This window comes from Perca fluviatilis, chromosome 5, assembly GCF_010015445.1.
Source record: "Perca fluviatilis chromosome 5, GENO_Pfluv_1.0, whole genome shotgun sequence".
Classification (NCBI taxonomy): Eukaryota; Metazoa; Chordata; class Actinopteri; order Perciformes; family Percidae; genus Perca; species Perca fluviatilis.
In genome coordinates this window covers 37,052,447-37,065,284 of record NC_053116.1, presented here as the reverse complement: position 1 = coordinate 37,065,284, position 12,838 = coordinate 37,052,447, and the positions used below count along the sequence as shown (strand labels likewise).

Sequence of the window (12,838 nt, the reverse complement as noted above, 5' to 3'; positions counted from 1 at the left end):
GAGGAAGGTCTGGCAACGAGAGACTGTCTCCCTCATTCGAGTTTTTTTAACCCTTGTGTGGTCCTTCGGGTCCCAGTGACCCGAAGGACCACACAAGGGTTATGTACTTCCGTTTATTTTGTTGAGAATTGCTCTCTAAACCCTGTCTCTTGTAAAGTAAGTAAGTAAAGTTTGTTTCCTAGCACATTTAAACACCGTTTAAGCTGACCAAAATGCTACACAAACGAGCACCAAGGTGCTGCATTAACCTTTGTTTTGTCCTTCGGGTCACCGGGACCCGAAGGACCACACAAGGGTTAAGATCTTTTTTGGGGCATTTTAGCCTTTAATAGACAGGACAGCTGTAGACAGGAAAGGGGTGGGAGAGGAAGACATGCAGCAAATGGCTGCATGTCGGACTTGAACCCTGAGCCGCTGCGTCGAGGACTCAGCCTCTGCATATGGGCGCCTGCTCCACCAGGTGAGCTACCCAGGCGCCCGATCTATTTATTTTAATAATTATAATATCCATATATGGAGCCAGAGTATCGATTCTCACATTGCACGAAAGAGGACAACAATATATTGCCGTAGCGATATTTTGGTCTCACTCCTGTTCATAATACATCAGAATCAGGTTTATTTTAAGTCACATTTGCAAGGAATTTGCCTTGGTGGTCGGTGCATACATAAACAAGCAAACATGTTAAACATTATTTTGAAAAAAAGACAATAAATACAGAAAACAAATATATACAAAATAGATGTTTAAAATGAGAGAAGGAGGCTGAATGGATTGAGTGCAGAATGTGCTGTATCTAGAAGATGCAACAGCTAGTTAGTCAATTTCCTAATGTAAAAAAAAAAATGCATTACAGCAACAAAAAGGAATATTCCAAACAAGTTTAGTGACAAGTAACTACTTCTAGAAAGAGACATTTTCAGTCTGCTGGAAGATGTTTAGACGAACGTAAAGTCAATCATAAAGCCCTGGATAAAAAGTATAATGAAACTGTAATGCTGAATACCAGAGATCTTCAACAGGGTCATCATCATCAGAGCTACTAGATGGGGGGGGGGGTCCCCAAATTATTGTTCATTTTTTGAGTTCTTCTAAAAAAAAATAATAATAATAATAATAATGTCTTAACATAAATCCAACATATTATTAGCCAATATAATTCAGGCTATTTGTGAAAAAAAAAAGAAATGTATTAGGGATCAGCCCTATGCTCCCACATTTCTAAGATTTTTCTTAAAATTAGGCCCAATGTTCCCACATTTCTAGGACAACAAAATTAGGTCTTGTGTTTCTACATTTCCCTTCAATTTAAGCCCTATCCTCCCGCCACATGTTTTAGGGTTAGGGGGATCAAATCTGATACAAATTTATGAAAAAGGAAATGTGTGAACATAGGGCCAAAATTTGAAGAAGAAAAAAAGAAAACTTGGGAACTGTGTGGCTGGGTTAGCTCAGTGGGTAGAACAGCCACACATATACTGAAAGGTTTATGCCTCGAAGAAGAGGTCCAGGGTTCGAATCCGACCTGTGACGATTTCCTGCATGTCTTCCCCCCCTCTCTCACCTAGCTGTCCTGTCAAATAAAGGCAGAAAAGCCCCAAAAATCATGTGGGAACTGTGGGAACATAGGGCCTACTTTTGGAAGAAAAGAAAAAAAACTTAGAAATGTGGGAATATAGAGCTCTGGGACCATAGGGGCTCTGGGACCATAGGGGCTCTGGGACCATAGGGGCACACTCCTGTTTATGACAAGTAGCCATTCCCAGATACAGCTAGACCTATGGATTGACTGTGCCACATGCATGTTTAACATTAAAACACGATTTATAAAATCATGCCAACAATTATTATTTTAATACCTTTGTATTCTGTCCACTAACAAAAAAGGTATGTATACAGGCTTTAGGCCCCCAACACGTTATTGTAGCCCCAGTTTAATGTGTAACTTAATGTTAAGTGATATAAGCAGTAGCTAGGTGGTCCCTGATGTGTCTCTCTCAGTTAAGGGGTCCTTGGTTTTAAAAACATTGAAGTACTGTATACAAATGTGTGCAGCTCCAGCTAACTGTTAGCTATGTGTTACCTTCGTAGTAGTAGTGCCACACAACATAATGCATTATACAGAAACACATTTTAGTTGTCAGTTGGGTAACCGCTGTCTGCAGGAGTGCGTATGTGTGACATAAAGCTAACTTATGTTCGGTTAGTAACCGTTTTCAGGAGACTAAGTTACAGGAACTCACCTTGACATAATGGCTGACCTCCCCGTGTCCAGCCTGCTCCGCGGCGGGATGCAGCTCCGTCACAGCGGCCGAACCAGCGGCGCTAGTCGGCTTCGACTGGGAGACGAACCGGGCCGGTGGTTTAGAGAGTAACCGGGGCAAAGCGGGCCCGAACCGCGACACTCGGGTCAACATTTCGCCCTGTTTGTGAAGGGAATTATTGACCCCGGAACCGGAAACAAAAAGCTTTAAACCCTCTTGTGCTCTTCTGGAGATTAAAGTGCGCATTACCCCACTGTCTATGGTAATACCGCCATCTAGAGGCTGCGAGCGGTAATGCACATTTCTCAAAGTACATACACAGAAATAAACATACGTCTAAAAAAAGGACAATATGAACGTTTGACTACTTTTCAGGGGGCATATCATAGTGGGGGGGGGGGGGTCAGGGTGTCCTCCCCCGGGAAAGTTTTGAGCATCAATGACTTCATTTCCTGTATTCGGATACACTTTTATGCACCAATTTACGGTGGAAATACCTTTATTTAGCCTGTGTGCAGAAGAAAAACAGATGACAATTGAAAATATATCAAAAATATAATAGAAAGTATGTTGTTGTGTGTCAATGGGCATTTTTAAGTGGGTATATGGAAATCCTGGAGCTTTCTTAGTGGGTATACTGTGTATACCTGAGTATCACGTAGACTACACCACTGGATCTGGCGCGGGGTTTAGGCGTCCTTCCTCAAGTAAATGTTACGTTTTTGTTTTTCAACGTTTTTCTCCATACATTTTGCGTCTCTTTGTAGTTGTGTTGTGTCCGTTTGTGGTAGTTTTGTGTCTCTTTTTCACATCACTATGGACCGTTATTATCACCATATCTGTTTCTAAAACGTTGGAAAAGCTAGAGCAGATAATACATAAATAATAACAAAACCTAAAGCTAAAAAATTAGAACTGAGAAAAGTCTTTTAGGTACATTAATTCGGCTTAGGTGCTGCACCTAAAGGCAGGGAAAACCCTGGTATATATACAAATGCATATGCATACACACATGTAGACGCTCTATGAGGATTGTAAACAGTAGAGCACTGCCAAAGTGCAAATGGTCCACTAGACAGCGCCATTTTTTAATGATTGTTGGAGTTACACGCAATGAAGTCTTCCAACACTGCATATATATATATATATTAATCGGCCAACCCCCCACACGACCCCCCTGCTAGTCTAGTCTTATTTAAAGTCTTTATTTAAACACTGTTGTTTTCAACAATTTCCATGGACTATTACATTTTTATTTTGTTTCTTTAACATATGTTTTCATATTTTTATTTTTGAGGTAAAAAATCAACAACAAAATCCAAGTTTTGTTAATCAATCTCAGACGCACGGATTCAATCGATGGTTCGGCGTTCGATTCGTATACGTGGCGCATGCGCACGGCCCGTTCTTCCTTTCTGCTAGCTTCTCCGCCATGGCGCCTATTGTAAGTAAAGTCGCGTGCTAATAAATCCAGCAGAATTATAGATTAGCCGTGGTGAAGGGCAGAGTAAACGAGCGGGATGTGATGACCGATGTGTTACAACAATCTGGGTCCAAATACAGGGTTTGGGTTCGGCTTTAAATGTGTTTTTATGAGTACATAGGTAGCTGAGATTTTCAGTGGCCTATGGTCGCCTGTTAGCTTCACGTTAGCTCGGTTTGGACTGGAATAGCCCACCACGTTGTTAACTGAGCTAGCTTGTTCGGATCGCTGCATGGCAACAGTTTTGTTCAACGAGTTGCACAAGTGCTATAGTTGTAGAAACGACTGATATCAAACTATCTAATGAGTTGTACAGTTAGTTAGCTAGCTAGTTAGCTTGCTCCCTTGGTTATCTTGTAGCTCCGACACCAGGGCCCCGTGTCCCCGTGTATCTACAAATTAAACAGCTTAAAGTGTTGACGATTGACATGAATCTGGATTTTATGTTTTGGGTTCTTCGAAGCTGGTGTCTGATTATTTTTTATTTTTTTCTAAGCTGGAACTGTTGTCAGAGCAGTTATTAAAGTTATTAAGCCAAAACGGCAGTTTATTGACAAGTTAGCTGAGTCATGACAGCCTGTTTACTGTGAATCACACACATGAAGTCAGGTATACGTGCAGTTTAGTGTGTTTATCGGTGTTTTAAGCCCCCAACGTCGCCTGGAAGGCACTAGGATTAGGTAACGCTGGGGGCTTAAAATTAGAGCTGGGTAATACATCGATATCGTGATATGAGACTAGATATCGTGTTAGATTTTGAATATCGTGATATGACATAAATGTTGTCTTTTCCTGGTTTTAAAGGCTGCATTACAGTAAAGAGATGTCATTTTCTGAACTTACCAGACTGTTGTTTTCTAGTTGTTTGAAAACTGTGTTTCGGATTCTAGTTTTTGACGAGCAGCTGCTATGTTCTTTAAAGTCGCCCACGCATGATAAACAATTTGCTGGCAAAGGTATTAGTCATCCAGGATGGCAAAGAAGCTATTTCCCATTGCTAGGTAACGAACTGCTGTTATCTCATTGGTTGCGCTCTTGAAAGGTCAGCAGCAACTAGGTGAAATATGAAATAATTTGCACTTTGAGTGCAGCGCAAAGCGGCAAATCCCAGCGATGCGCAGCGTATAGTTGGGCGGCACCGCTCTCCCCGTAGGAAATCAATGCTGGCCGGCGCGGAGCGGTTTTTCCGCCTATTGCGTGTAGGCGGCGTTAGGCCTGTGCGTCTGTCAACGAGCAACGCACCCTAAATATGTTTGCTTTAAATGGTGTCTGGGTGAATGTGGCTGCTGTGTTGGCTAACCCTTCCTCTCCCGACATGTAAATGTTTTGTGTCTTGTTAGCAGAAGAAGCAGAACACCGGCAAAGGTGGTAAAAAGAAGAAGCAGGTCCTGAAGTTCACACTGGACTGCACCCATCCTGTGGAAGATGGCATCATGGACGCTGCCAACTTTGTAAGTCATCAAACCTTGTTAATGTGCAGCTGTGGATGTGTTTCAGTTTTCAACAAATAAGATGCAATCAATTAGTGCTTTCTTTCCCCAGACAGAAATTAAAAGGGAACCACATCTATTTTCAAATGAAAATTCATACAAGCGATCCCTACGGTAATGAATAACTGTCTCCCAAATCCAAAAACTAGATTTTCTGATGTCATGAAGTAAAGTGTGGAACAGCTCCATAGACAATAAATTGGGGAAAGATGTTGTGGATGACATTAGTCATGTTTCCATCTAATTGCCAAGCGAATTTGAGGCGGACTTTTAAAATGTCGCAAAATAAAGAAAACTAATCAGAAGCGTTTCCATCAACTGGTTTAGAGCGAATAAACTGGACGACACAAAGCGTAGTTTGGTCACAAGTTGCGGTTACGCGTAGTTGTAGATTGCAAACCGGCTTGCTAAATCAAAGAGTTGAGAAGCTAAGATCTTTGGCTGAACGGAGAGAGGTAGCTTTGTACAAGTTGGCCACCTGTGCAGAATCCAGGGTTGTGGCAGAGACGTTTGGTGTCAGCGAGACAACCGTTCACCGCTGTGTATAGGCGGTGTGCAGGGCCAGACGATTCAAGCTGTTGAACCAATTCATCAATTTACCCGACGCGGCTGAGGCCCAGGCTACAGCGCACCGCAACTCCACCACACACCTTGTGCCGCAAGTGTACGGCGCACTGGATGGGACCCGTATCCTGATTCTTCCCCCATCAGATAGTCTGCTCTGGTCTCAGACACTTCGCACCGCTCTTCCGGCGTCTGTTTCCAACTTTAGCGGCAGAGAGAGAGACGCTCGAGGGTTAAATTCAACTCAACCAAACGAGGCAGGTGTGAAATCAGCTTTAACTATTAAGTAACCCATCACAGTGCCCCAAACTGCAGGTGATTTGGCCTGAGCATTAAATAGGGTTACCCAACCCTAACATTAAAGTGCTCATATTGTGCTTTTTGGCTTTTCCCACTTTCCTTTATTGTGTTATATATCTTTTTTGTGCATGTTATAGGTTTACAAAGTGAAAAAGCCCAAAGTCCCCCCCAAAGGGACTTACCATCTCCAACAGAAAACTCTGTTCACCAACTGCTCCAAACAGCTCTGTTGTAGTCCAGCCTTTACTTCAGAGACAAACGTGGTCACTTTGGAACACACGTTATAATGCTCGCCCAGCTGCTAGCGTGGGCACGCCCTCATACTCTGCTTCTGACTGGCTAGTAGTCCTTACCTAGCTACTGTCAGGGCACGCCCTCATACTCTGCTTCTGACTGGCTAGTAGTCCTTACCTAGCTACTGTCAGGGCACGCCCTCATACTCTGCTTCTGACTGGCTAGTAGTCCTTACCTAGGTACTGTCAGGGCACGCCCTCATACTCTGCTTCTGACTGGCTAGTAGTCCTTACCTAGCTACTGGGCATGTGCGACTGAGATGTCTCAGTCTGTAGCTAAAACAGAGAGCTCAACACACAGGGTGAAAAGAGGAGCTGCAGCAATGTGCAGTACAACAAAAATATGGTGTTTTTTGAAAATTACACCATGTAAACCTATTCTGGTACAACCTCTAAATACAATTTATGAACCTGAAAATGAGCATCATATGAGCACTTTAAGATCTCAGAATACTGTACACCTTGGTCAATGTGTGTGTGATTTGTGTGTTTTTCAGGAGCAGTTTCTCCAGGAGCGCATCAAGGTGAACGGGAAAGCGGGCAACCTGGGTAACGGTGTGGTCTCCATCGAGAGGAGCAAGAGCAAGATTACAGTGTCCTCCGAGGTGCCTTTCTCCAAAAGGTAAAGCTCAGTCACACTTCAGCGCCTGTTTACATGGTTCCCTGCGCCATGGACGTTAGGAAGAAGTACTTTACTGATCCCTTATTGGGGAAATTCAACGAGCTTGTTTACACTGTTTCTACACTGTTACTATTCATGACACATGGAGGCTGGCCCTGGCAGCTCAGCTCAAATATGACGATATGTTTGTCCCAATACCTCGATATCGATATTGCGGCGATATTGTAGCGTTGACATTTGGTACTTTAACAAAGCCTTTAATGCAGCTTTTAAAAACAGAGAAAAAACACCGTATGCCATATTACCATGTTACGATATCCAAAATCTGAGATGATATCGAGATATTGCCCAGCCCTGGTTTGAATTGGACCTGTGGCCCTTTGCTGCATGTCTCTCCCTCCTCCCCCCTGGACCAACCGAAGTACGTTTCCAGGATAATTGCCCGACATCCGGCGCGTGGCTCATAAGCCTCCTCCCGAAAAGATGGAGATAGCGAAGCTGATGTCGACTGCTGATAAAGAACAAGAGGGGACTGTCACTCATTCATAGTCTCGCATTGCCAGACCTATCTCCGCAGCATTTCTTTCAACCAATCACAATCGTCTTGGGCGGCGCTAAGCTCCGGACGCAGCGACGGCGGCTCTGCTAAATAGTCTCGGGAAGGAACTGGTTTTAATGGAACATTTGCACCCCGCAGAAGATAACTCCACATCCAATATTAAATGAAGTTAACTGTTGACACTAGGGATGGGCGATATGGCCTAAAATCCATATTGCGATATACATTGCGATATATAAATTATAATAGAACCATTTCAGACCAGGTTACATAGACCCTAAGGAAAACCAAACTGCTAAATGTATTTATTTATTTATTTATTTTTAAAGATAAAGAAACATAGTATGTAGTTTTGAGAACATTTATTGTTCAAAACTGTAATTAAACAACATAATGTTGCAGATGAATAAAATTCAAGTACACTAGTTGCAGAGACTTTGACAAAGAAAAAGTTTAAAGTATTGGGTGTCTTCTCTTTAGTGCAAACCATTCTAAAAGGCACTACACTTAGTTAGTTTAATACACTTAGTAAGTTTAAGTCCTTGGTTCTTAAATGCCACCCGAGATGCAGAGAACAGGAAAAACTGGTGTCTGTTTAGTTGGTAAAAGTTTAAACAATAATTATTTTAAAGGTGCAATATGTAATACTGAACGCTAGCGTTTTTATATAGTTACTGCAGTCCAAATTAGTACTGGAGAGAGGGGTGCCCAGATAGCTCAGTTGGTAGAGCGCGCGCCCATATATGGAGGTCTACTCCTCGATGCAGCGGGCCGCAGGTTCGACTCCCTGCCAGGTTCGAACCTGCGGCCCTTTGCTACATGTCATCCCCCACTCTCTCCCCTTTCATGTCTTTAGCTGTACTGTCAATAAAGGCCTAAAAATGCCCAAAAAAATAATCTAAAAAAGTCAAATAAAATACTATTATTTTATTATTTTCCCCAGACTCAAAGTTCACGGAGGTTGCCAGGTTGAGAACGCAGCATCCACCACATAGCCAGACGTTACTCCACAGCGCAGCGGAGTAGCTAACGTTAGATGCTAGTCTCACATAGCCAGACGTTACTCCACAGCGCAGCGGAGTAGCTAACGTTAGATGCTAGTCTCACATAGCCAGACGTTACTCCACAGCGCAGCGGAGTAGCTAACGTTAGATGCTAGTCTCACATAGCCAGACGTTACTCCACAGCGCAGCGGAGTAGCTAACGTTAGATGCTAGTCTCACATAGCCAGACGTTACTCCACAGCGCAGCGGAGTAGCTAACGTTAGATGCTAGTCTCACATAGCCAGCGCGTTACTCCACAGCGAACGGAGTAGCTAACGTCATGCTAGTCTCACATAGCCAGACGTTACTCCACAGCGCAGCCGAGTAGCTAACGTTAGATGCTAGTCTCACATAGCCAGACGTTACTCCACAGCGCAGCGGAGTAGCTAACGTTAGATGCTAGTCTCACATAGCCAGACGTTACTCCACAGCGAGCGCGGAGTAGCTAACGTTAGATGCTAGTCTCACATAGCCAGACGTTACTCCACGCGCAGCGGAGTAGCTAACGTTCGATGCTAGTCCCACATAGCCAGACATTACTCCCACAGCGCAGCGGAGTAGCTAACGTTAGATGCTAGTCTCACATAGCCAGACATTACTCCACAGCGCAGCGGAGTAGCTAACGTTAGATGCTAGTCTCACATAGCCAGACATTACTCCACAGCGCAGCGGAGTAGCTAACGTTAGATGCTAGTCTCACATAGCCAGACGTTACTCCACAGCGCAGCGGAGTAGCTAACGTTAGAAGCTAGTCTCACATAGCCAGACGTTACTCCACAGCGCAGCGGAGTAGCTAACGTTAGATGCTAGTCTCACATAGCCAGACATTACTCCACAGCGCAGCGGAGTAGCTAACGTTAGATGCCGGCTATGTTGACAGTCGTAAAAGCCCATATGCTCACGCGGAGCTCTGTACCCGACTGACAGACACACTTTCTCAGCTTAAATCACTGCAGCCACCTGGTCCGGGCTTAAAATGACTCGCCGTTTGTCGGCTACGGCCGCTGACCAGGCTACACGGTTGTAGTGTGCGTTTCCATTATGAGGAAGTCAGACTTGCGGTTTCTGTCATAGGCCTGTCAAGGTGGTATTGAACAGTTATCGTGTTAAGGACCAGTCAGGATCACTTTACTGGCTGTGTCTAAATTGTTTTTGCGAGTAGACTCGGGTACTCTAGCTATATAATTCAATGTGAGAACACGAATGTCCCTTGTAGCTGTGATAAATTAGCCTGAAGCTAATGCTTAGCTACCTGTTCAGAAGGAAATTAGCCAACTCTGCGTCCTTTTGGGCTCTAAGCTGTCTCCATTTTTCAAATACATCTCCATTATTTACCCAGGGTTTGTAACAACTGCAGGTAGAATCTATCTCCGTTGATCCTGTTCGTTTGTTTGCTGCCTCAATGGCTGTACTAACGTTAGTTACATGTTTTTTAACCTTTATTTATTCAGGGAAGGATCACTGAGAGGCAGCCTCTCTCCTGATCACATTCACACAGTTCCACATTCATACCTGGAAGCTGTCCAGTACAACCCCAGTCTGATCTGCTGGCCACTGAGCAGCTCCACTGGAGCGGTTTGGTTAAGGGCCTTGCTCAAGGGCACCTCAGGGGTGGTAATGAGGGAGGGATAAGTGCTGTTCTTTCACTTTCCCCACCCAGATACTTTCCTCACCTCAGATTATATCCTGTCTGTCTGGTGATATATATCCTGTCAGTCTGGGGATATATATCCTGTCTGTCTGGGGATTTACATCCTGTCAGTCTGGGGATATATATCCTGTCTGTCTGGGGAGCCCCCCACCCCTCATATTAATTAATTAAGTATCTATGTTGTATTGATGTCTCTATGTTTATAGCTTTTGTTTTTAGGTTGTTGTGTGGTGATTGTTGGAGCTTGTATTGCAAGACAAATTTCCGTGTATACGGACAATAAAGTGCTATCTATCTATCTATCTATATATCTATCTATATATATCCTGTCAGTCTGGGGATATATATCCTGTCTGTCTGGGGATATATATCCTGTCTGTCTGGGGATATATATCCTGTCTGTCTGGGGATATACATCCTGTCTGTCTGGGGATATATATCCTGTCTGTCTGTCTCTAACCTTTAGGCCACCGCTGCCCTCAGGTATATCTGTTGATAGCAACACACAGGCCGAAACACAAACACACATGGACCTTCTTCACAGCAGACATGTTGACTCGTCATAGTAGGAAAAGCACAGCTGACATTGATCACCTTAACGATGGCTCAGTTCCATCAAGATGACCGCGGCTCCGTCCGGCGCTTAGCGCCGCCCAAGACGATTGTGATTGGTTTAAAGAAACGCCAATAAACCAGAGCACGTTTTTCTCCCATCCAGGAAATGCTGTGTGGACTAGCCAGACCCTCCTCCGCAGCGCTGTGGAGGAAGGTCTGTCTTCGTCCACAGCAATCCCACCAATCGGTCCCAGCTGGATGGTAAATGCCGCATAGACAGATTCTAACAAGCGTAGACTCTGCAGATATTTTATTGTGAATAAAATCAGTGTGGCATAAAATGAACAGAAATCGACAAAGCTATTATTTGTATGGCTATGAATCGACTAAAAATGACCGATCGTGACATCACTCGTCCCACCTGTTCTGAAAGCCAGTCTGACACTGAATGTTTGTTATTCCCGTTTCACAGATACCTCAAGTATCTGACGAAGAAGTACCTGAAGAAGAACAATCTTCGGGACTGGCTTCGCGTCGTGGCCAACACCAAGGAGAGCTACGAGCTCCGCTACTTCCAGATCAACCAGGATGAAGAGGAGGAGGAAGACGAAGATTAAATTGACAATTCATCAGATTTTGTACATTTAAATAAATGTTGTTTACAGTACAGAAGCGGTGTGCTGAGTGTTTTCCTTTTGGAGATTTAGCTAAAATCGCTACAGCCAACCCAGACTCCCATTTAAATAAACTTTTATCATTTTATCACCCTTAAACACACTTCAAAGTGGACAAACTAAATAAAACTCAAAAGCCGCCATTGGTCGTCTTTCCACTGTTCAAACAACAGCTGGTTTGGTTGAAATAAACCCTTAATTTACCCATTTACATGTGGAGATATGCTGCCTATATACACGCTAAAAGTCCTGATTATTTATATGGAGTCTGGTGGAAATATGCTGGCTCTATACACGCTAAAAGTCCTGATTATTTACATGGAGTCTGGTGGAGATATGCTGGCTCTATGCACGCTAAAAGTCCTGATTATTTATATGGAGTCTGGTGGAGATATGCTGGCTCTATGCACGCTAAAAGTCCTGATTATTTATATGGAGTCTGGTGGAGATATGCTGGCTCTATGCACGCTAAAAGGATATTTATATGGAGTCTGGTGGAGATATGCTGGCTCTATGCACGCTAAAAGTCCTGATTATTTATATGGAGTCTGGTGGAGATATGCTGGCTCTATGCACGCTAAAAGTCCTGATTATTTACATGGAGTCTGGTGGAGATATGCTGGCTCTATACACGCTAAAAGTCCTGATTATTTACATGGAGTCTGGTGGAGTTTGGTGATGGTGATTTCGGAGCTATTTCAATGTAACCCTCATGTTGTCCTCAGCTCAAATTTGACCCATTTTCAAAAAAATTCCATATCAGAAATTTGGGTTTCTTCTAACCAAATTGTCAAAACAAATAACGTGGATGGTTCCCTACAACTCTCTTCACAAGTTAAATGATAAGTTCACTACTTTAACTGAATTTGGGCGTTTTATTTAATTTTAAAGCATTTGAAGAAAAGAACGTGGAAAAAAATTACATTTTTGGAAAAAGCTTAAAAAAACATCAGAAAAAAAGCGCAGAAACAAGTTGATTTCAAATCTTGAGCCAGAAAAACTAAAAGTTGCTTTTGGTCAATGGGAAGACGACACAAGGGTTAAACAGGGTTTCTACATGTTTCACAAAGTCAAATTTAAGACCATTATGAATGAAATTTAAGAAATCTCACAACTTCATAAAAAAAAGTCAGATGTCTTGAGTCCAGAAACATTGAAACAATTCCCCGGTTTACCTCGTTGGCATTAAAGGACTGTCTGGATTGGCTGCCCTATACAGTGGTGCTCATAAGTTTATGAACCCATGCTAAAGTTGACTAAAAAGAGGAATAAAAACAAATCATCTTTTGGAAATTGATCTTAATGCCTTAATTAAAAAAAAAAGAAAAATAGGAAAAA

At 43.1% G+C, this 12,838-nt stretch overlaps 2 protein-coding genes across 4 annotated transcripts in view; one reads left to right on the top strand and one right to left on the bottom strand.

Moving 5' to 3' along the window:
* The window catches only part of ndufb11 (NADH:ubiquinone oxidoreductase subunit B11), a 4,968-nt gene extending 2,476 nt beyond the window's left edge, over positions 1-2,492 (bottom strand). Inside the window, 1 exon segment of the mRNA XM_039801693.1 lies at positions 2,245-2,492. Within this exon segment, the coding sequence (XP_039657627.1) occupies positions 2,245-2,418 (174 nt within the window). The 5' untranslated portion in view covers positions 2,419-2,492.
* Positions 2,493-3,589: 1,097 nt separating this feature from the next.
* Positions 3,590-11,498, top strand: LOC120559725 (60S ribosomal protein L22). 3 transcript variants are annotated; one of them, XM_039801690.1, is made up of 4 exons: positions 3,590-3,709; positions 5,089-5,199; positions 6,893-7,017; positions 11,299-11,498. In XM_039801690.1, the coding sequence occupies exons 1-4, from the start codon at positions 3,698-3,700 to the stop codon at positions 11,441-11,443; spliced, it is 393 nt and encodes a 130-aa protein (XP_039657624.1). In that variant the 5' UTR covers positions 3,590-3,697; the 3' UTR covers positions 11,444-11,498. The 3 variants fall into 3 exon arrangements, with proteins under 3 accessions (XP_039657624.1, XP_039657626.1, XP_039657623.1); XM_039801692.1 differs by having other exon boundaries at positions 3,604-3,709; positions 5,092-5,199; XM_039801689.1 differs by lacking the exon at positions 3,590-3,709 and adding an exon at positions 3,776-3,829 and having other exon boundaries at positions 5,092-5,199.
* The last annotated feature ends 1,340 nt before the right edge of the window (positions 11,499-12,838 follow it).

Excerpts from the sequence above, each read along its gene's own strand:
- LOC120559725 (XM_039801689.1), top strand. The coding sequence starts at position 3,791 with ATGACCGATGTGTTACAACAATCTGGGTCCAAATACAGG. Across the intron at positions 3,830-5,091 it reads AATCTGGGTCCAAATACAGG|AAGAAGCAGAACACCGGCAA; the intron begins GTTTGGGTTCGG and ends TCTTGTTAGCAG. Across the intron at positions 7,018-11,298 it reads GAGGTGCCTTTCTCCAAAAG|ATACCTCAAGTATCTGACGA; the intron begins GTAAAGCTCAGT and ends CCCGTTTCACAG.